This window comes from Oratosquilla oratoria, chromosome 15, assembly GCF_046742065.1.
Source record: "Oratosquilla oratoria isolate Oo_2021 chromosome 15, ASM4674206v1, whole genome shotgun sequence".
In the NCBI taxonomy this organism is placed as follows: domain Eukaryota; kingdom Metazoa; phylum Arthropoda; class Malacostraca; order Stomatopoda; family Squillidae; genus Oratosquilla; species Oratosquilla oratoria.
In genome coordinates, this window is record NC_134791.1 from 5,916,153 (window position 1) to 5,938,652 (window position 22,500).

Sequence of the window (22,500 nt, forward strand, 5' to 3'; positions counted from 1 at the left end):
AATTCACCTTTCCTCTATCTCCATTCTCAATCCCATCTACCCTTATCTTTCAACCCCTGAAACTGCTTTGAAAAAACAACAAATAAAAAATATATTACAAAATAAAATTGATAAATGAAATAAAATACATATCTCGTCTCGACAAGGTCAGCCAGAACAAAATATACAAATTACATCACGTGACTAATAACAAAACACAATTTATCTTAATTTCAAAAATTTTAAAAACTGGATTTTCTAAATCACTAAAGTCACCCCTTTCCGTTTTCTTTGGTGCAGCTTTTACGCATCTTATTCTTAATAAATAAAAAAAAAATAAACTTTTTTTCATACAAATTACTGCGCATGCGCAGGGCATGTGCACGTATAGGTGGCGCCCCCCAGGGATGGAATACGCCCCCCTTCCCCCCAAAATTCGTTCCTAATAAGGGGGGAAGACAAATGGCTAAAGGGGTTTCAGCCAATATGACAAACGAAGCTGACGTCGTATCAGTCACAAATGGCTAATAACAGATTAATGATCGACAGCTGCTCACAGGATGTTCGGGTATCCAGGGGAAAGAGAAAACAAAAGAAAAAGGAGGAAAAAGAAAAGAAAAAGGAGGAAAAGAAAAACAAAATAACAAGAAAAAGAGGAAAAAGAAAAAAAGAATAAAGAGAAAAGAAAATAAATAAAAAAGAAAAAAGTAAAGAAACTATACTAACAAGGGATCACGATGAAAAGAAAAAATAAAAGAAAAAGAAGAGGAAAAGAAAAAGAAAAGAAAAAGAAAAGAAAAAGTTGGAGAAAATAAATAAATAAAAAGAAAAAAGTAAAGAAAATATATTAGCAAGGGGTCACGATGAAATATCAACAACAACAACAACAATAATAATAATAATAATAATAATAATAACATCAGCATACATATACTCGTATACTAAAATAAAATGGTAAAAGGCGTCACCCGATACGGAAGGCATCAACCCCCCTCCCCCCTCCCCCCCGTCTCTTCCTCTTTATCCAATTAGGTCGCCTTTCGCCAGACAACCTCCCCCCCCACCTCCCCCCGGCCTCTCCCATCTCCTTTCGCATGAAACGACGGCCCGGGTTCGAGTCCAGAGGGGGGAGGTGAGAGAGTGGGGGAGAGGTGAGAGTGGGGGAGAGGTGAGTGGGGGAGAGGTGAGAGTGGGGGAGAGGTGAGAGTGGGGGAGAGGTGAGAGTGGGGGAGAGGTGAGAGTGGGGGAGAGGTGAGAGTGGGGGAGAGGTGAGAGTGGGGGAGAGGTGAGAGTGGGGGAGGTGAGAAATAAGAGAAGGGATAAGGTGAGTGAGGGGGAGATGGGATAGGGGAGGTTAAGTTGAGAGAGAGGGGAGGTGAGAGAGGGGGAGGTGAGAGAGGGGATGTGTGAGAAGGGGAGAGGTTGGGAGGTGAGAGAGGTTGGGAGGTGAGAGAGGGGGTGAGAGGTGAGAGAGGTTGGGAGGTGAGAGAGGTTGGGAGGTGAGAGAGGGGGTGAGAGGTGAGAGAGGGGGTGGGAGGTGAGAGAGGGGGGAGGTGAACGGGGGTGGGAGGTGAGAGAGAGGGGAGATAAGAGAGGGGGGTTAAGGTGAGAGAGAGGGGAGGTGAGAGAGGGCAGGAGGGGAAGGAAGGAGGGAAGGAAGGGAGAGGGAGGGAAAGGAAGGAAAGAGGGAAGTGGATGAAAAGAAAGAAGGACGGGGAGGGAGGGGAGGGAAGGGGAGGAGAGGGAGAAGGAGAGGGGGAGGGGGGAGGGGGGAGGGGAGGGAAAGGAAGGGGGGAGGGATGGAAAAATAAACCATACATAATACGTAAATCTCCCCATTCCCCCCACCCACTGGCCTCCCCACACCCAGAGTTCCCCCACTCGCCCTGACACCCAAATTATCTCCCTCCCTGGCCATTTACCCATCCCTCCCCTCGTCCTCCCCATTCACTACCTTCTCCCCCCCCCCCGTGACCACGTGTTCTTGTGGGGTTGACCACTTTCACGCCTCGTTTCCATAACTGACACGCCCCGGAACTAACACACACACGGTCGAGGTTTAATTAACCACAGTTTTGTTCAGCTGTTATTGATGCGGCGGCGGTGGTGGTGGTAGGAGGGTTAGTGGTGGTGGTGGTGGTTGGGGTGTTGGTGGTGGTAGGGGGTTAGTGGTGGTGGTGGTGGTAGGGGGGTTAGTGGTGGTGGTGGTAGGGGTGTTAATGGTGGTGGTGGTAAGGATGTTGATGGTACTAAGGGGTGGTGGTAGTAAGGGGTGTTGGTGGTAGGTGGTGGTGGTAGTAAGGGGTGTTGGTGGTGGTAGTAAGGGGTGGTGGTGGTGGTAGTAAGGGGTGGTGGTGGTGGTAGTAAGGGGTGTTGGTGGTGGTAGTAAGGGGTGTTGGTGGTGGTAGTAAGGGGTGTTGGTGGTGGTAGTAAGGGGTGTTGGTGGTGGTAGTAAGGGGTGTTGGTGGTGGTGGTAGGGGGTGTTGGTGGTAGTGGTAGGGGGCGGTGGTGGTAGTAAGGGGTGTTGTTGGTGGTAGTAAGGGGTGTTGTTGGTGGTAGTAAGGGGTGTTGTTGGTGGTGGTAGGGGGTATTGGTGGTGGTGGTAGGGGTGGTGGTGGTGGTAGGGGTGTTGGTGGTGGTAGGCGTGTTAGTGATGGTGGTAGGCGTGTTAGTGATGGTGGTAGGGGTGTTAGTGATGGTGGTAGGCGTGTTAGTGATGGTGGTAGGGGTGTTAGTGATGATGGTAGGGGTGTTACTGATAGTGGTGTTAGTGATGATGGTAGGCGTGTTAGTGATGGGGGTGTTAGTGTTGATAGTAGGAGTGATGGCGATAGTAGGCGTGTTAGTGATGGTAGTGGTGGTGATGGTGATTACTGACTGTGGTTTACCAGCGCTTCTATGCTTGGTGGTTGCTGTAGTGGTGTCAGTGGTGTTGGTGGTGGTGGTGATAGCAGTAAATCTGGTAGTAGTAGTAGTGGTAGTGAAAGTGGTGGTAGTAATAGAACGACTGATGTTAACACCACACCATACGATACGACCAAGCTTACGAGGTCGAAAAGGACATCGTAATTCTACGACCCAGATGACGTCAGCAGGGATTGTGGTACTCGGAAGTGGAGGTGACTGTACACAGCCTCAGCTCGGTCCCCTTTCAGCGACCGGGGCAGCGAAAAGCCGACCCAACCATCCACCCATCCATCCATCCATCCATCCATCCGGGGCGCAAAGTCAACGGGGAAAGGGACATCGAGCCAACGTCAACAACAAACCTTTACAATGAAGAACAGAGAAAAAAGATCAAAAGTCCTTTGGAAAAGGGAGAGAGAGAAAGAGCGAGGGAGAGAGGGAGAGAGAGAGATAGAGAGAGAGAGAGAGAGAGAGAGAGAGAGAGAGATAGAGAGGGAGAGAGAGAGAGAGAGAGAGAGAGAGAGAGAGAGAGAGGGGGAGGGAGGGAAAGAGAGGGAGGGAGGGAGAGAGAGGGAGGGAGGGAAAGAGAGCGAGAGAGAGAGGGAAGGAGAGAGAGGGAGAGAGGGAAGGAGAGAGAGGGAGGGAAAGAGAGGGAGAAAGAGAAAGGGAGAGTGAGAAAGAGGGAGGGAGAGTGAGAAAGAGGGAGGGAGGGAGAGAGGGAGAGAGACGGAAGGAGAGAGAGGGAGGGAGAGAGAGGGAGGGAAAGAGGGGGAGAGAGAGAGAGAGAGAGAGAGAGAGAGAGAGAGAGAGAGAGAGAGAGAGAGAGAGAGAGAGAGAGAGGGAGAGAGAGAGGGAGAGAGAGAGAGGGAAGGAGAGAGAGGGAGGGAGAGAGAGGGAGGGAAAGAGAGGGAGAAAGAGAGGGAGGGAGAGAGAGGGAGAAAGAGGGAGGGAGAGAGAGGGAGAAAGAGGGAGTGAGAAAGAGGGAGTGAGAAAGAGGGAGTGAGAAAGAGGGAGGGAGAGAGAGGGAGAGAGAGATGAGAGACAAATGAGAAAGAAGAGATGAGAGAGAAGAGAGATGAGAGAGAAGAGAGGGATAGAGAGATGAGAGAGAAAAAGAGGGATTCAAGAAGAGAGGGATGGCACAGAAGAGAGATGAGAGAGAGAAGCGATAAAAGAGAAGATAGAGAATCCTGTAGACCTTGGCAGTGTAATCAATTAATTCTTCACGAAGCAAATGATGATGACGAAAATAATAATAAAAATTATAACTGAACAGACACACACAGGAAGGTAGATAGAGGTCAGCAAACCCATGCAGCGTTATTAGTGATAATGAAATTAATATCAATCAAATTTATAACTGAACAAACACATACAGCATACATAAATTATATGTATATATTATACATACATACAGTGAGAGGTCAAAGACCCTTGCAGTTTTCAACATAGAGTTCACATGAAAGATAATGATGACTATATCAATATTCCTACTCCTGCTGCTAATAATAACAACAATAATAATAATAATAACAATAATAATAACAATAATAATAACAATAACAGAACACGCACACAGAGGAAAGGAGAGAGAGAGAGAGAGAGAGAGAGAGAGAGAGAGAGAGAGAGAGAGAGAGAGAGAGAGAGAGAGAGAGAGAGAGAGAGAGAGAGAGAGAGAGAGAGAGAGAGAGAAAGAGAATGGGGCCCGACTGTCAAAATCGCAAACACGAAAAAAAAAAAAAAAAAAAAATCCAGCTCGCGCGCTAACAAAAGAAAAACCTCCAAACGCATACTGGGATCAATAGCGCAAACAATTGGTGTGTTTGTGTGTGTGAGCGCGCGCGTCCGCGTCACGGAACTATAGTCTCCCCCCACCCACCCTCCTCTGTATTTACATAATCGTGTGTGAGATTCTCCTTGGTCTTGGATCACGTGTTAGGCTTGTGATTGACAGTTATTTCCATCTCGGATGAGAGCTCAGAACCCGATCTATGGGTTATGTGACCTTACACACACACACACACACACACACACACACACACACACAAAAGAGAGTTGGAGTGCCGGCTCGCAGCGATGTTGAAATCATTTCAGCTCTGGGTAAAAGTCGAACTCGGACCACGAATGGTACCACTGCGCCGTCGAGCCATGTTCCTCTGTGTGTGTGTGTGTGTGTGTGTGTGTGTGTGTGTGTGTGTGTGTGTGTGCATGAGTGCGTCAGGTATACATGGACTCGATATACCAAAGGATTACTTATATAAATTCTGTAATAATCACGTTGTATACATCGTGATTTTAGACTTTTCTTAAAGCTTCTAGTACTGTGTGTGTGTGTGTGTGTGTGTGTGTGTGTGTGTGTGTGTGTGTGTGTGTGTGTGTGTGTGTGTGTGTGTACACGTCCGACTCCACGTGATTCTGTCACGTTACGGGGCGCACGATGGCACGTACGCAAACCCACGTGACACACTGTCGGCCCGACCACTTCCGGGTCGTCCACGTGTTGGTCACGTGGGGAGCCCACTATTCATCACTTTATTAATATAGTTTAACAAATATGGTGCCAGACGATTTTATTCACTTGAGGATGGGCGTCGGAGAAGGGAGAGGCTCCATTCTCTTCTGCAAGACGATTTTATATATATATATATATATATATATATATATATATATAATAAAAAAAAATAAAAAAGTGTCGATTTTCGTGATAAAGACACCGCGTTGAATGAGACCCCGAGCGGTCGAGACCCACTTAAGGCCAGGGCGTCACCGTGTTGAGTAGGAATAACTGGATAAGAACACAAGAATGAAGAAGACTGCAAGAGACCATACGGCCTACACTAGGCAGTTAACAATGTAACTATCGTTATCTTACCCCTTGTAAACATTAAAGCAGAAGGATAGAAGGTTAGTTGCACATGACTGGATAAGAACATATGAATAAAGAAGACTGCAAGAGACCATATGGCCTACACTAGGCAGTTAACAATGTAACTATCGTTATCTGACCCCTTGTAAACATTAATGCAGAAGGTTAGTTGCACATGACTGGATAAGAACATATGAATAAAGAAGACTGCAAGAGACCATATGGCCTACACTAGGCAGTAAACAATATAACTATCGTTATCTGACCCCTTCTAAACATTAATGCAGAAGGATAGAAGATTAGTTGCACATGACTGGATAAGAACATAAGAACGAAGAAGACTGCAAGAGACCATATGGCCTACACTAGGCAGTTAACAATGTAACTATCGTTATCTGACCCCTTGTAAACATTAATGCAGAAGATTAGCTGCACATGACTGGATAAGAACATAAGAACGTAGAAGACTGCAAGAGACCATAAGGCCTACACTAGGCAGTTAACATTGTAACTATCATTACCTGGCCCCTTGTAAACATTAATATAAAATGATAGATTAGTTACACCTGACTTACCCTTGGTGAACCTATGCTGCGAGTCACAAATCAAATTATGTCTCTCGATGTGATCTCTGATTCTCTTAGCTATTATTGAATCTAGTACTTTATCTATATCCGACGTCAAACTGATTGGCCTGTAGTTGTACAAAGACGATTTCTCACCCTTTTTTAAAACAGCAACAACGTTTGCCTACCTCAACGAAATAGGCACGAATCCTGTGTCTACCGATTTACCAAGTACTTCCGTTAAATGGCTCAGATTTCAAATTTACACTCTTTAAACACTCTCGGAAAATTTTCGTCTGGACCCGGGGATTTTGTAGCTGCAAATCAATTCATCTGTTCGAGTGCTTCTTCCTTTGCTAATACTAATGTTAGTCTACTTCCCTCATCCCCATTGAAGATCGGGTCGCAGTCGGGAACCATATCTATCCTTCCTTTGTAAATACAGTGAGAAATTTTTCATTAAGTGCCTCGCTCATTTTTTTTTCTCAGAATCTATCAAGACATCTTCGTTGGTTATAATGGGCATATCCTTTCCTTATATTTTTGTTGTATAAAGATGAAAGAAGCCCTTGGGGTTGGATCTCGCTTGCCTGGCAACCTTAATTTCGTAGTTGCGTAGTTGCGTTTCGCTGTGCGCGTGTTCTTTTGAACCAGTCTAGCCATATTATGTTATTTAAATCTAAAGTGTGTTTCCCCATTGTTTATTCAGACGAAAAGCCCTTTTTTTTTATTCAGATCTCATTTTTCAGCCTATCAGTCACCCATTTGGGAGCATTAGCATTCGTCCATGTCGGTTTGAGGGGAATGAATTTCTGATGGGCAAGCAAAATCCTAGAGGTTAGGTTACTATATATTTTATCCATACCGCCAACCCTGCTATTGACCTGGGGATCTTGTACCTCCCACCGCGACCCCGACCGACCCTGACTGCGCTAATGATCTCCGGGCTGACTGCACACTTGACCACACTATACTTTTCATTTGGACAGCTGTTCCCGTAACAATCGTCCGGGTTGGACTCATATGCGACAAATTGTCATAAATATTTCCTCAGATTTTCAAAATTGGCACTCCTGAAGTCAGGTACTAGAATGCTATTCATACAATACAATTCTTCCAATTTAATATAAAACCTTATCTCTTGATGATCGCTAGAGCCTAGACTATCACCCACTTGTACGTTTCTTGATAGATCCTCATTGTTAATCAAGTTTAAGTCCAAAGTATTCTCTCCCCTCGTAGGATCGGTAACAAATTGTTTTTGGAAATAATTTTGTACCACATCTATAGTTAAAATCTCCCATTATCACTACATCTTTGTACTGGGACGTCCTGCGAATTTCTTGGGGTTTGTACAGGACACCGACAATAAGTTTCTTACTGTTGCCTATAATCTCCGCCCAAATTAGCTGTGTTTTTGATAAGTGCTACTCTACCCCCTCCTATCAACCCTATCCTTGTGAAATTATCTATATCCTTCAATCTCTATTTCTGGATGGGAACTTCTATTCGCCACATTGATCCAAGATTCAATAACTGCTACAATATCAAACATCAAACCTCTTTACACATTACTTACATCTCAACAAACCAATTTTATTCATTAGTCTTCTACCATTTTTATAGTAATCATTTAGTGTACCCTCCTTACACCTGCTTAATAGATTATTTTCAGTCCCACTCTGAGCCGTTTCTATTTTCTATTTAAATTCTAATTGCTCATGGATTCAGCCGAAATCCTTTGGGTGACAAATGCACCTAATCCCTTGTACATAGTTAATATTTGCCGTAAAAGCGATCCCTGTTATAAACAAATGCCAATCCATTGTCCTTACAATGGTTTACCAACCTACAATTCATTGCGATAGCCTTAAAATGCCACACGAATCCAACTTTCCGCCTCGGAAGGATTCCACAAACACCCTTAACCCTAACCTTGTCTAACGCAATAGGTACCTCACCCTAATCGTGTCTAACGCATCCCGGAACTGCGCAAACAATTCCTCACTCTCAACTTTTCTACGTCATTTCCTCCAGCGCCAAAATACATTACATAAAATGCCTGTAATACAATATACGATCATATACGATATCAAGATGCCTGTATTAAAGGACTTAAATGGTTTCAAAATAGTCGTTATTTCTTCAATGTCGAGTAATTATCAATTGGATGAAGTGGGATTAAACACAGCAAAACGTTATGTTCACGTTTTACTTTAAGTTTATTATTGCAGTGGCCAGGCGAATTCATTTAGCCAAAAATAAAACACTCAAAGCATCATTTACAATAAACTTTCGCATAGTTACCCCTTCCTGGTTTCCATTCTCTATGACGCGGCATCAGAGAGAACGGCATGTAATTTAATTCATATAACATGTCCGACATTAATAATTCATTTAAATTGATTTAATCCCCTCAGGCCTCGCCAACGAGGGAGTACCACAAAGGAGAATAAAATAGACTGGCGACAGCTGAATAAAAGATAAAGTACCACAAAGACCGAAACTAGTTGATGTAGATTAGAATTACCTATACGTTTTCTTTCAATTGCTTGTTGTATTTGTTGCTTAACATATCCATTACCCTAACGTACCGAGTGGTACTTGGCCAATTAGGCACTGTTCACACAAGCGGTTTCAACCGCGGCGCTACTATCACATTCTAAGTCAATGGAGGCGTTCAAAGAACCGCGCAGTTCTTCCTTGACTATACGGTACCGCTGAGGTTCAACGCGCTAGTGTGAACGGCCTTTGTCTCCCTGCCGCCTGGCGATTTTATTTCGTTGTGCGGCAATTTCGGTCGTGAGTACTGAACTTCGTCACCGATAACCAGCGCTTCTGTGGGACACTACAGGACTCGGGGCGGTTGGGGTGCTGGTATGGAAGTGCTTAATCCTTTTAGGTCCGTAGTAACAACTTGGGTAAGCTTAAGGATTTTATTCTGGCTAAACCAAAGAAGGTTTTAACTTATTTTTTTATATAACAGTGACCGGTTTAGTTAATCCTTTTATTCCATCCCCTTCCCCAATCCATTCAACGTTAGTCGTATGTTTTATCTGCCGTCAAGTGATTTTATTCACGAAAAGAGGGAGTGGAGCCCTACACAGCGAGTTTACACATTTGTAGAATATGTGTAAAAATACACACACACAATAATAATAATGATAATACTAATAGCAACAATAACAATAAAATATCCAAATAAATCTAAATTAAGTAAACGATAATAAAACAACAAACATTTCAAAGCTTTAAGATTCATTTAGATAAACACCTAATCAAGATGCTGTAATAACTGCCACTTATTTTATATAATTTGTTTATTTGTTTGTTATTATTATTTGCTTGATTTTCATTTAGTATTAGTTATATGTCAATTTATTACTATTTACTATTTACCCGTTTGTTTATTATTTAACTGTACCTATGCTTTTATTTTATTATTATTTATATCATTATAATTCTATTCATGTATCTTTATTATAATGTTTTTTTCCGCCTTTGTAATCCTTTGTGAAATAAGTATATAAACGATTAAACAAGAATTCATTTACAAATATACAAGAGAGAATCATAGATAAATAAATAACAAGGGTTCCCCCCAAACAAAGGAGGTAGCCAAAATCAAAAGGCATCAATCCACTCCCACCCATTCCATCCCAAAATACTCCACTCCCATCCACAATTCCTCCTTCCCCCTTTTCTTGGCTCCTACTGGATGACGGGTCACTCCTGCATCTCGCCCACTGCCCTGGGCCAGAAGCAATGCAGCAAGACACAACATGTCTACAGCAAGGCCGCTTCATTTAATCGGCGAGCTCCCTCTCTCCGTCCCCTCACACAAAAAAAAATATATATAGAAGAGTAGAAATCCCTTCGGGCTGCGTCAAAATATCATTCACACATACTCCCTAACCACCACATCCCCCGCCCACTCCTTTCCATTCATCACAGCATCATCCATACACAACCCTTCTCCCTTCACCCCTATCTTCTGTCTTCTCCCTTCCTTCCTCAACAGGCATCCCTCTCTTTCCCAACGCCCCTTTTACCCCATCCTCGGTCGGTCTCCATGTTCACTCCACTCACCTTCACTTCTTCCACACTTCTTCAACTAAAATTTCCTCCCTCATTCTTTCCATGTGTCCACATCCCAATAATAATAATAATAATAATAATAATAATAATAATAATAATAATAAACAAATAAAAATAATATATAATAATAAAATAATTAAAAATAAAACATAAGTAAAAACAAAAACAGATAAGTATATAAACAAGCTCACACTCTCATTAAATTTAGTCACACGTACATAGCACACTCTCACGTGCACACAATCTCATACTGTCACACGTGCGTACACTCAATGATACACACGTGCACACAGGGTTCCACTAATCATACGCACGTGCACACACAACACACACACACGCACACACAGATATCATAACTTGGATAATCGTTTGATATGTTGACAGACGGGAGAGATTTGTTGTGATGGGGGAGGGGAGGGGAGGGGAGGGGACGAGGGGAGGGGATGGGGAGGTGCAGGAAGGGAACAGGGAAGAACAAGGAGATATTACGGGAAAGGGACGAAGTCATGGGCGGGGGGAGGAAGAGGAGGAAGGAGGAAGAGGAGGAAGGAGGAAGAGGAGGAAGGAGAAAGAGGAGGAAGGAGGAGGAAGAGGAAAGAGGAAGAGGAAGGAGGAAGAGGAAGGAGAAAGGAGAAAGAGGAGGAAGAGGAAAGAGGAAGAGGAAGGAGGAAGAGGAAGGAGGAAGAGGAGAAAGGAGGAAGAGGGGGAAGGAGAAAGAGGAGGAAGGAGGGAGAGGAGTAAGGAGGAAGAGGAAGAAGAAGAGGAGGAGGAAGAGGAGTAAGGAGGAAGAGGAGGAAGAAGATGAAGGATGAAGAGGAGAGGAAAGGTAAGGAGGAAGATGGGTGGAAGGAAGAGGAGGAGGAAGACGTGGGAGAATGAGGGAGAGAGGTGAAAGGCGAAGGGGAGGAAGTAGGAGGGGAGGAAGGAAGGAGAGGAGTCGAGGAAGAAGGGGAAGAAAAGGGAGGAGGAAGAGGGGAGGAAGGAGGTGAGGAAGGAAGAGGAGGGGGAATGAGGAGGGAGGAGGGGGAATGTGGAGGGAGGAAGGAAGGGAGGAAGGAAGGGAGGAAGGAAGGGAGGAAAGGGGAGGAGGGAAAGGAAAAGGAGGAGGAAGGAAGATGGGAGGACGGAAGATGGGAGGAATGAGGGGGAGGAAGGAGAGACAAGAGGAAGGAGGGGAGAAAGGAGGAAGGGAGAGGTAGAGAGAGGGGGAGAGAGGAAGGGTGAGGAGTAGGAAAGCGGTTACGGGGGGAGGACTAGGGGGAGAAGGAGGAAGGAGGGGAGAAGGAGGATGGAGGAGGGGAAGGAAGGAGGAAAAGGAAAGAGGAAGGGAGGAAGAAGAAGAGAGGAGAAATGAGGAAGGATGAGGAACGCTGAGAAAGGAAGGGGAGGAAGGAAGGGGAGGAAGGAAGGGGAGGAAGGAAGAGGAGGAAGGAAGGGGAGGAAGGAAGGGGAGGAAGGAGGGGGAGGAAGGAAGGGGAGGAAGGAGGGGGAGGAAGGAAGGGGAGGAAGGAGGGGGAAGAAAAAGGAGAGGAGGGGGAAGAAAAAGGAGAGGAGGGGGAAGAAAAAGGAGAGAAGGGGAAAGGAGGAGAGGAGGGGGAAGAAAAAGGAGAGAAGGGGAAAGGAGGAGAGGAGGGGGAAGGAGGAGAGGAGTGGGAAGGAGGAGAGGAGGAAGGAGGAGAGGAGGGTGAAGGAGGAGAGGAGGAGGAAGGTGGAGAGGAGGGGGAAGGAGGAGAGGAGGGAGGAGGAAGAGGGGGAAGGAAGAGAGGAGGGGGAAGGAGGAGAGGAGGAGGATGGAGGAGAGGAGGGGGATGGAGGAGAGGAGGGGAGGAAGAGAGGTGAGGGAAGGAAGAGAGGAGGGGGAAGGAAGAGGGGAAATGAGGGGAGGTGGGGGAAGGAAGAGGGGGAAGGAGAAGAGGGGGAAGGAGGAGAGGAGGGAGGAGGAGAGGAGGGGGAAGGAACAGGGGGAAGGAGATGTAGGAAGGGTAGATGGAAGAGGAAGGGTACGGATCGGGAAAAGGAGAAGGAAGGAGGAAGGGAGAAAAGGGAGAAGGAAAGAGGAGGGAGGGGGAAGAAAAATGGAGGAGAAATGAGGAAGGATGAGGAAGGAGGGGAAGGAGGAGAGGAGATGGAGGAGGAAGGGGGAAGGAAGGGGAGGGGAAAGACGGAGGGGGAGGAAGGAAAAGACGGGGGAGGAAGGAAAAGACGGGGGAGGAAGGAAAAGACGGGGGAGGAAGGAAAAGACGGGGGAGGAAAAGGAAGGAGGAGGAAGGGGGAAGGAAGGGGAGGGGGAAGGAAGGGGAGGGGATAGACGGAGGGGGAGGAAAAGGAAGGAGAAGAAAAGAGGGAGGAGGGAGGAGGGAGAAGGGAGGAGAAAAGAGGAAGGACAAGGAAGGAAGGGGAGGAAGGAGTAGGAAGGAGGGGGAAGAAGGAGGGTGGAGAGAGGAAGGGGGAGAGGAGGAAAGAGGAAAAGGAGGATGAGGAGATGGAGGAGGAAGGAAGGGGAAAGAGAGGGAAGGAAGAACGGGAAGGAATGAGGGGAAGGAAGGAGGAAGGGAAAGGAACGGGAGGAGGGAGGAAGGGAAAGAAGGGGAGGGAGGAAAGGAAAGAAAAGAAGAGGAGGAGGGAGGAAGGGAATGAAGGGGAGGAAAAGGAAGGGGGAGGAAAAGGAAGGGGGAGAAGGAAAGAGGAGATATGAGGAAAGAGGAGGAAGGAGAAAGGAGGAGCAAGGAGAAGGAAGGAGATGGGAGGAGAAAAGAGGAAGGATAAGGAAGGAGGGGAGGAAGGAGAAGGATGAAGGAGGAGGGGGAGTGAGGAGGGGGAGAGAAGAAGGTGGAGGAGGGGGAAGGAGGAGGGAGTAGGAGGAGGGGAAGGAGAGGGAGACGGAGGAGGGGAAGAAGAGGGAGATGGAGGAAAGGGAGATGGAAGAGGAAGGGAAAGAAGGGGGAAGGAAGGAAGGAGGGGAAGGAAGGAAGGAGGGGAAGGAAGGAGGAGGTGAAGGAAGGAAGGAGGGGAAGGAAGGAAGGAGGGGAAGGAAGGAGGAGGTGAAGGAAGGAAGAGGAAGAAGGAAGGGAAAGAAGGGGGAGGAAAAGGAAGGGAAAGAAGGGAGAGGAAAAGGAAGGGAAAGAAGGGGGAGGAAAAGGAAGGGAAAGAAGGGGAGGAAAAGGAAGAGAAGGAACGAGGAGGGAGGATGAAGTAGAAGGGAGGAGAAATGAGGAAAGATGAGGAAGGAAGGGGAGGGGGAGGAAGGAGGGTGGAGAGAGGAAGGGGAGGAGGAGGAAGGAGGAGAGGGAGAAGGAGGAGGGGGAAATGGAGGAGGGGGAAATAGAGGAGATGGAGGAGGAAGGGGGAGGAAGGGGAAGGAGGGGGAAGGACCTAGGGGGAGGAAGAAGGAAGGGAAAGAAGGGGAGGGAAAAGAAGGGGGAGGAAAAGGAAGGGAAAGAAGGGGAGGAAAAGGAAGAGAAGGAACGAGGAGGGAGGATGAAGTAGAAGGGAGGAGAAATGAGGAAAGATGAGGAAGGAAGGGGAGGGGGAGGAAGGAGGGTGGAGAGAGGAAGGGGAGGAGGAGGAAGGAGGAGAGGGAGAAGGAGGAGGGGGAAATGGAGGAGGGGGAAATAGAGGAGATGGAGGAGGAAGGGGGAGGAAGGGGAAGGAGGGGGAAGGAACGAGGGGGAGGAAGAAGGAAGGGAAAGAAGGGGAGGGAAAGGAAGGGGGAGGAAAAGGAAGGAGGAGGAGAAGGAAAGAGGATAAAGGAGAAGAGAGGGGAAATGAGGTTGGATGAGGAAGGAGGGGGAGGAAGGAGTAGGGGGAGAGAGAAGAGGAAGGGAAAGGGGAAGGGGAAAGGAGGAGGGGGAAGGATTAGGGGGAAGGAGAGGGGGTAAGGAGGAGAGGGAGGAGGAGGAAATGGAGGAGGAGGAGGAAATTGTGGAGGAAGGAATGGGAAGGAGGGGGAAGGAAGGAGGAGGGGAAAGAAGGAGGGGAAGGATAGGGGTAGGAAGGAGGAAGGGAAAGAAGAAGGAAAAGGAGGGAGGAGGGAGAAAAAACGAGGAAGGAGGGAGGAAGAGGGAGAAAAAACGAGGAAGGAGGGAGGGAGAGGGAGAAGGGAGGAGGCAAGGAAGAGAGGGAAATAGAAGGAAGAGAAGGAGAAGGAGGAGGAGGAGGAGGAGGACAAGGAGGAATAAGGGCTTGAAGAAGAGCAGGGGGAAAAGAAGCAAGAAGAGTAAGAAGATAAAGAGGAGCCTATGGATGTACAGAAAGAGGATGAAGGAGAGCAGTCGTAAGATTAGGAAGATTCAGAAGAGTTGCAAGAGGAAGAGGAAGAGGATTAAAAGAAGAAAGAGGAAGAGGCTGAGGAGGAAAAGGAAGATCCTGTGGAGGAAAAGGTGGAGGAGGAACTGGAGGAAAAGGTGGAGGAAGAAATGGAGGAGGTAGAGGGTGGAGAAGTAACAAAAGGTTGTTGGAAGAAGACAACTAGGGGGAGGAGGAAGAAGGGAGAGGAGGAAGATGGAGTGGAGGAAGATGGAGGAGGAAGAAGGGGAGGAGGAGGAATGGGAAGGAGAAGAGGAAGAAGGGGAATGAGGAGGAAAAAGGGAGAAGAGGGGGAAGGAGAAAGAAGGGGAAGGAGGAAGAAGGGGAAGGAGGAAGAAGGGGAAGGAGGAAGAAGGGGAGGGAGTAAAAGCAACAGAAATGCACTGTGGATCTTGAGGAGAAGAGAGGAAGAGGGGGGATAAGCATTAGACATCAAGGGAAAGCGGGTAGGAGGAAGGAGTGTGAAGGAGGAGGAGATTGAGGAGGAGGGGAGGAGAGGGCAAGGAGAAGGAGAAGGAGGAGGAGGAGGGAGGACAAGTGCGCGCAGGCGTTTAAGTGTGCGGTAAGTTTGCGCATGCGCAAGATGTCCGAGTAATATGAAGGCAACAGATGTTGCACGTCAACCAATCACACACACTTGCTCCTGGACGCCCCCTTCCCCCCCTCCTTTCGCCAAGGATTTAGCGAGTTCTTATTTTCACACCCTTTTCCTCTATCCAAAACAAAACCCGTTCAAATCGAACGGAAACTCAAAGACGTCGGGTACTCGTACCTGAGACCGTTAAAAAACCGTTAAAAACCGTTACGGAGATACTTCGGTCGAGTTCGTTCCGCCGCGAAAGCGATTATTAAGACGAACCAAAATGAAGTGTTTGTGCCGAGTTTTGGTTCAACGACGAGGACTGGAGGGGAGGCGAAGGGGGAAGGGGGGGAGGGGGAGAGGGGGAAGAGGGGCGCCCGCGAGGGGGCCCGACTAATAAAGCGCCCGATTTCCATGATGGATATTTAATAACCAAGAGGTTATTGAATTCACCAGAATAAACATTTTGACGTTTGACATGTGACGCTTCTTGCTCCCCTAAGCTTCCATTGTTCCCAAGACCGCACCAAAGATCCTGTCCTTCCAGAAGCCTCTGGAAGTTCGTGGGTGGTCTTTCCAGACCATTCCAGACCTCATGGAATTCCTCTAGACCCTGTGAGGGTTTCCAAAACCACTAAAGTCCACCCAGTCTTCTTGAAAACCGTGGGCGATCTCTTAAGGTCTAACAAGACCATAAAGTCTTTCTAGAGGACAAGACCAATGCAGCCCATCTACCTCTCAAAAGACCTCAGACCTATAAGCGATGATGGGACTAGACTAAATGAGACCAACTTACGAAGTTTCTGTGAGACTGTCGGTGGTCTTTCAAGACCAGATCAGACCACTTACGGAAACTTCTCGAAGAACTGGAAGTCTTCAGTGGATCAGACCGCACAAGTTCTGGAAGTATCTGGAAGAGCCTTTGTGGACTTCAGTCTCCGGAGTCTCAGGGTCAAATCCGGTTAGCAGAAGCTTCTGGGGCCAAGAACGTCCTCGAAGTTCTGAGCTTCTACTTCGACAAGGAGGTCCTCCCACAGCGGAATCAATGACGCGAGGTGTTGCTCGAAGAAGTTCCTGGGCGGGGGAGGGGGGAGGGAAGACGAGGAGGAAAAGGAGGAGGAAGAGGAGGAGGAAGAGGAGGAATACGAGGAGGAAGAGGTGGAGGAAGGGAGGCTGCAGTGTCTGGGAAGAGGGAAGGTCATGGGGAGCTGATGGGAGAGGGAGGGATAGACAGAGAGGAAGGGTAGTAGGGGAGAGAGAGAGAGGGGTCATTGGAGAAGAGTGAAGGAGAAGGGGTGGAGAAAGGAGGGGGGATGGAAGAAGAGAAAGGGGAAAGAGGATAGGAGGGGAGAGAGGGCATGGGAGGAGAGTGAAGGGGAAGGGGTGGAGAAGGGAGAGGGAGATGGGAGATGAGAAGGGGAAAGAGGACAGGTAGGGAGAGAAAAAGAGGAAGGGGTGAAGGGAGGGAACAGGGAAAGAGAAAGAGGGGAAAGAGAGGCAGGTGGGGGAGGAGGAGAGAAAGAGAGACGAGGGGAAAAGAAGGGTGTGGGAGAAAGTGATAGGAATCGGAGAAAGAGGGGAGAAAACGGGAAAGGGAGAGAACGGAAGGGGGTAAAGAAGGAGAAAGAGGATGAGGTAGGTTGGAGAGGCTCTAAGGCTGTACGGCTGTGAAAGAAAGAAATGGTGAAAGGCAGACTTAGGAAGAGAGAGAGAGAGAGAGAGAGAGAGAGAGAGAGAGAGAAAGAGAGAGAGAGGGGAGGGGGGTATTAAAGCACATGACATCACAGATGTATGATGGGGGGTAACACTAAAGGGGTGCGAGGTGTGGGGGAGGGGGGGAGAGATACTGCCTGGAACAAATGTGGAAAGAGGGGAGGATAGTGGGAGGTTGGGGGGTGTCACGGGGGGAAGAGGTGGGGGAAGGGGGGTTACATAGGGATAACTGTAACAACCGAGGTGGAAGGGATGAAGGGGAGGGGGGGAAGGTGGAGGGGTTGGGTGAGGTCGTGGGGTGGGGGGTCTTGTGGGGGGATCTTGGGGGGGAAACGGGGGAGGGGGGAGACTGGAGGTGTCGGGCCTTGAAACAAGTGCCGCCCCTTGGTAGTGTCCCTCACGCCCACGGGTGATCAGTGTAACGTCGCAAACTCCGCGGAAGGTCGTTCTACTACGTGGTCGCCTCCTACAGGGAGTACCTATTTCGAGGACGCCTACTACAGGAAGATCCTCCTTCGGGTAAACAGGCGAGTTCGCGTGAGCGGGGTATCCGTGTCCAAAGAGGGCTCCGTTAAAAAAGAAAAGGAAAAAAAAAAAATAGATTTTCGAAAATGTAATCAAGAGATCGATCACCGTGCCCTCTATCAGCTCATCCTTCGTCGAGGACAAAGTGACACCAACCCTTCGTCAGGAGAGCCACCAGGACCACCCTCCGGAAGACATGGCGGCCTCTTTCTTTGCCTCGACGCCCAGACTCGGTAAGACAAGTGGACGGGAGTGATGACCTTGAGTGAGTTCGAGTGTGACCTCGTGCGACATTTTTTTTTTCTCCCGAAGTCTACGGCGATTTCCCCCCGAACTCCTCACGTCCTTTTCGGCGTCAGCGCCGCCGTCAGTGTTGCCGACTATTTCTATTATGTTTTTTTTTTAAGTGATTTACGTCAATCAAATTACTTCAACGCGTGATAAGTATGACCTATTATATTGTGGAGATGTTTTATGTGTCCATACGAAAGGCCAAAATGGTAGAAAATAAATAAATAATAAATCGTTGTTACACACCAAACCGGAGGAATCAGGTGAAACGAAATAAATTACAAAATAATAATAATAATAATAATAAATAAAATAAAATATAAAATAAATCAATCAATACAATAAATGGTGCCAGCCAACACACAAACGCATAATAGCGCCAAATAATTATTTCTTTGAATAACAAAATTAAACACTAAATCAGAAAACTTCTAGATTTGTCATTAGCTGTCTTGGACGCATATCCGGGGGACCAGTCTTTATCCGGGAACTTCAGGTCCCTATCCGTGAAGTTCCGGCTTCGTATCCGGGTACTTCCGCCCTCTATCAGAGAACTTCCACTCCCTATCAGGGAAGTTCCTGCTTCTACCCAGGAACTTCCGGTCCATGTACGAGAACTTCCTGTCCCTATCCGGGAAGTTCCGGCCTCGTATCCGAGAACTTCCAGTCCCTATCCGGGAAGTTCCGGCCTCTATCCGAGAACTTCCGGTCCCTATCCGGGAAGTTCCGGCCTCTATCCGAGAACTTCCATTCCATATCCGGGAAGTTCCGGCCTCTATCCGAGAACTTCCGGTCCATATCCGGGAAGTTCCGGCCTCGTATCCGGAGAACTTCCGGTCGCCGTTCCGGCGATCCCTTCAGGATCGTGACGGTGGGCAGCATGGCGGGGCCCGGGTGCCTAGCGCGCTCCCTCCAGACCTACGGGCCCCCGGAACCTCCCGGAACCCTGTGGGACATCACGTCGACAGGTAGGGACATTCCCGGAAGTCGTTATATCACTGACTGTACATAGGCGGGATTAGAACTCGTTCACTTAGTTCAGATTTCGTTAAGATCTGGTTTAGTTAATTCGTGGTTTGAGGTTTGGTTTAGTTAAGATCTGGTTTACTTAAGATCTGGTTTAGTTAGGTCTGGTTTGGTTAAAATCTTTAGTTAAAATCTTGTTTAGTTAAGATCTGTTTAGTTAATTTGTGGTTTGAGGTTTGGTTTAGTTAAAGTCTGGTTTAGTTAAGATCTGGTTTAGTTAAAGTCTGGTTTAGTTAAGATCTGGTTTAGTTAAGGTCTGGTTCAGTTAAAAGCTGGCTTAGTTAAAATCTGGTTTAATTAAAATCTGGTCTAGTTAAAACCTGGTTTAGTTAATAAGTGGTTTAATTGAGATTTGGTTTAATTAAGGTCTGGTTTAGTCAATATCTGGTTAAGGTCTGGTTCACTTAAAATCTGGTTTAGTTAAGATCCGGTTTAGTTAAGGTCTGGTTCAGTTAAGATCTGGTTTAGTTAAGATCTGGTTTAGTTAAGGTCTGGTTCAGTTAAGATCTGGTTTAGTTAAGATCTAGTTTAGTCAAGATCTGTTTCGGTAATGTCTGGTTTAGTTAATACCTGGTTTAGTTGTGGTCTAGTTAAGTTAATGTCTGGTTTAGTTAATACCTGGTTTAGTTGTGGTCTAGTTAAGATCTGGTTTAGTTAATATATCGTTTAAGACTTCGTTAAGACTTTAGTTAAAATCTCGTTCAGTTAAGCACTTATCTCGTTTAGTTAAAATCTCGCTTAGGTTAACCCTTATCCCTTTCAGTAAGTTAATCGACTTGTGCATTTATCATCCCTGACGCCAAACTAATGCATTTAAACGAGTTAACCTAATCTCCACCCAAAACATAAATAATTAAATTAATTAATCAATCTATATTCAAATATAATACAGACGAAAAATAAACATAAAATATCAAATTATCTCCACAAAAAATAAATAAAAACAAATAAATAAATAAATAAATCATCAAATATAAATCAAACGAGAAATGTATTATCAAATCTAAAAAAAAAAAAAAAAAATTATATATATACATACATATATATATATATATATATATATATATATATATATATATATATATACTGCATCGCCTTGACCTCTTCCGCTCAAAATTGTTTCCTGGGATAGAAGCGCTGGCCATTGCTGTACATGACTCTGGGGTCTCGGTCCATCGAGATCCCGCTCAGAACACACAAAAAGTTAACCTTCTTTATGCGAATACTAGCTTAATATTTCCTCTGCCTCCTCGTGGTGCAACCTAGTGAACTGGTATTCGGTTCCCAGATCAATACTAATATTTGGGTTCGACCGATAGAGGTACGGAGTTGAGACAAATGTTGATAAATAAAATAAAACAAAAATAATACATAAACTGATATGAATAACACACAAGTATTACAAATACACAACATAACACAAACATACAAACACAAAAACACAAACAACAATTAATGCAAATGAAAAAAAAAATATTAAACTAATTCGATTAACCCTTAACGGCGCTCAGGGACCATCTTAGTTAGCTCAAACCCCTTCGCTACGGTGACGTCATGAATTTAAGGTTTTGTCCTGGACGACCACAAACTAATTCTATTCAAAGATGGCAAGAGTTGCACCACCACGGGAATAGAGAGAGAGAGAGAGAGAGAGAGAGAGAGAGAGAGAGAGAGAGAGAGAGAGAGAGAGAGAGAGAGAGAGAGAGAGAGAGAGAGAGGGATAAAGAGAGAGAGAGAGAGGAGAGAGAGAGAGAGAAGAGAGAGAGAGGGAGAGAGAGAGAGAGAGAGAGAGAGAGAGAGAGAGAGAGAGATAAAGAGAGGGAGGGAAAGGGGGAGGTTGATGGTGACAGGGAGGGAGGGAGAGGGGAAGGGGGAGATTGTGGGAGGCAGGGAGGGAGGGAGAGAGAGGGGGAGGTGGAGGGAGGCAGAGAGGGAGGGAGAGAGGTAGAGGGAGGCATGGAGGGAGAAAGGGAGTGGGAGGTAGTGAGAGAGAGAGACAAAGAGATGAAGAGATTGGAGGGACAGAGGAAAAGAAAAAGGGGAGGGAGAGAGGACGAGAGAGAGAGAGAAGGAGATGGGAGAGAGGAAAGGAGGTAGGGAGGAAGAAAGAAAGAGGGAGATGGGAAGGAGGGAGGGAAGAAGGAGAGACAGGGAGAGCAAAGGGAAAGAGATAAAGAGAACAGAGAGGGAGGGAGAGAGCAGAGGGAGGGAGAGGGCAGAGGGACGAGAGAGCAGAGGGAAGGAGAGCATAGAGAAACAGAAAGAGAGAAAAACATAGCACAGGGAGGAGGGAGAGGGGTGGAGAGGAGATAAAAGAGAGGAGAAAGGAAAGAGGCAACAAAAGAGAAAAGACAATTTAGAAAATGAGAGAGAAGAAAGGAGAGCAGCTTGGTATCAAACTATATATATATATATATATATATATATATATATATAACTATATATATAATGTATGTATGTATGTATGTACAACACTGAATGGTTCCCAGTGATTAGAGATACATTTTGACAACCACAATGAACTTTAATTCTAAGCCATCAAAGGTAGGTCAACATGCAGAAATTGAAATGTGGTACTACCAAGGACTCGAACCTGGAACTTGTCATGAGGATGCCGGGTTCGAGTCCTTGGCAGTACCAAATTTCAATTTCTGCATGTCGGCCTGTGATTGCTTAGAATTAAAGTGCAATATATATATATATATATATATATATATATATATATATACATATATATATATATATATATATGTGTGTGTGTATATATATGAAACCGAGCAGTTGTTTTCAATTGACAAGGGTCCTCTACGCCGTAAAGGGTTATTATCGGAGGCGAACTAGTTACTAGTAACTAGTAATTAGGATCATGCAGTAACGGTACCCGAGGAAGGCTTCTTCGTCAGACTTGGAGACAGGTCTTCTGAAACACAAGAAGGAAGGTTCCGTCAGGAAGTCGAAGGTCACAAGGGTGGGCGTGGGGGTAGGGGTGGGGGAGTAGTTCTAACTACTACTAGCAAACTATCTATAAAGGCAGCGACTAATAAAAATTATATCTAATAAAAGAAAAATATATATATATAAAGATAACGAATCTAAAACAATATGTAATAAAGATTAATATATAATAAAGAATGTAATAAATAACAAATAAATACCGGTATATATCAAATACTAAATAAATAAATAATAAATGGGGGTTTGTTCTAACTAGCACAGCGAGTAAGCAACACAGAAATACAAGGACTAAAAAACACAGAAATGAATTACAAATACATTTATCAGACCACAGGGGAAGGCTTCTCTCATGTTACAAATAAAAACTGAACACAAGGTCAATCGTTTTAAAGAATAAATCATAAATTAGGGCAAATTTAAAGATGGAAATAATTCGATAAATAAATACATAAAAAGCTTTATTTCTAATACACTTAAATCTATATAGACTGAGTGTTTACACTTAATATGAAAACATCATTTTTAGCCACACTATTTTTTTTTTTTACTAAAAATTCAAATGCAAGGCACCTCTTTACATTTAAAACCTAAAACATTTATATATAAATTCCACTGAACATAGAAAGCAGATAAGATGTTAATACTTATAAATTAAAAAATATATATATTAAATACAGTGTAAAAATGTC

The 22,500-nt window shown here is 45.8% G+C and overlaps 2 protein-coding genes across 6 annotated transcripts in view; one reads left to right on the top strand and one right to left on the bottom strand.

Annotated features, from left to right (window-relative positions):
• The window catches only part of LOC143033271 (transmembrane ascorbate-dependent reductase CYB561), a 116,943-nt gene that overhangs the window by 47,982 nt on the left and 46,461 nt on the right, over positions 1-22,500 (bottom strand). For 2 of the 5 annotated variants that reach the window (XM_076198513.1, XM_076198510.1), the window contains exon 2: positions 21,738-21,776. The exons of 1 other annotated variant lie outside the window; for it this stretch is intronic. Coding sequence is in view for 2 of the 4 variants with exons in the window: in XM_076198510.1 (XP_076054625.1) it covers positions 21,738-21,776 (39 nt within the window). In the remaining 2 variants the exon portion in view is untranslated. Of the gene's footprint in view, positions 1-16,150; positions 16,173-21,737; positions 21,777-22,500 lie in introns of those variants that run through there. 2 more of the 5 variants (XM_076198511.1, XM_076198515.1) reach the window with 2 other exon arrangements.
• On the top strand, positions 17,377-19,834 carry LOC143032994 (uncharacterized). The gene is made up of 2 exons (XM_076198188.1): positions 17,377-19,403; positions 19,452-19,834. Exon 1 carries the CDS (start codon positions 18,437-18,439, stop codon positions 18,800-18,802), a length of 366 nt encoding a protein of 121 aa, XP_076054303.1. The 5' UTR covers positions 17,377-18,436; the 3' UTR covers positions 18,803-19,403; positions 19,452-19,834.

Coding starts and splice junctions, on each gene's coding strand:
- LOC143032994 (XM_076198188.1), top strand. CDS start 18,437: ATGTACGAGAACTTCCTGTCCCTATCCGGGAAGTTCCGGCCTCGTATC.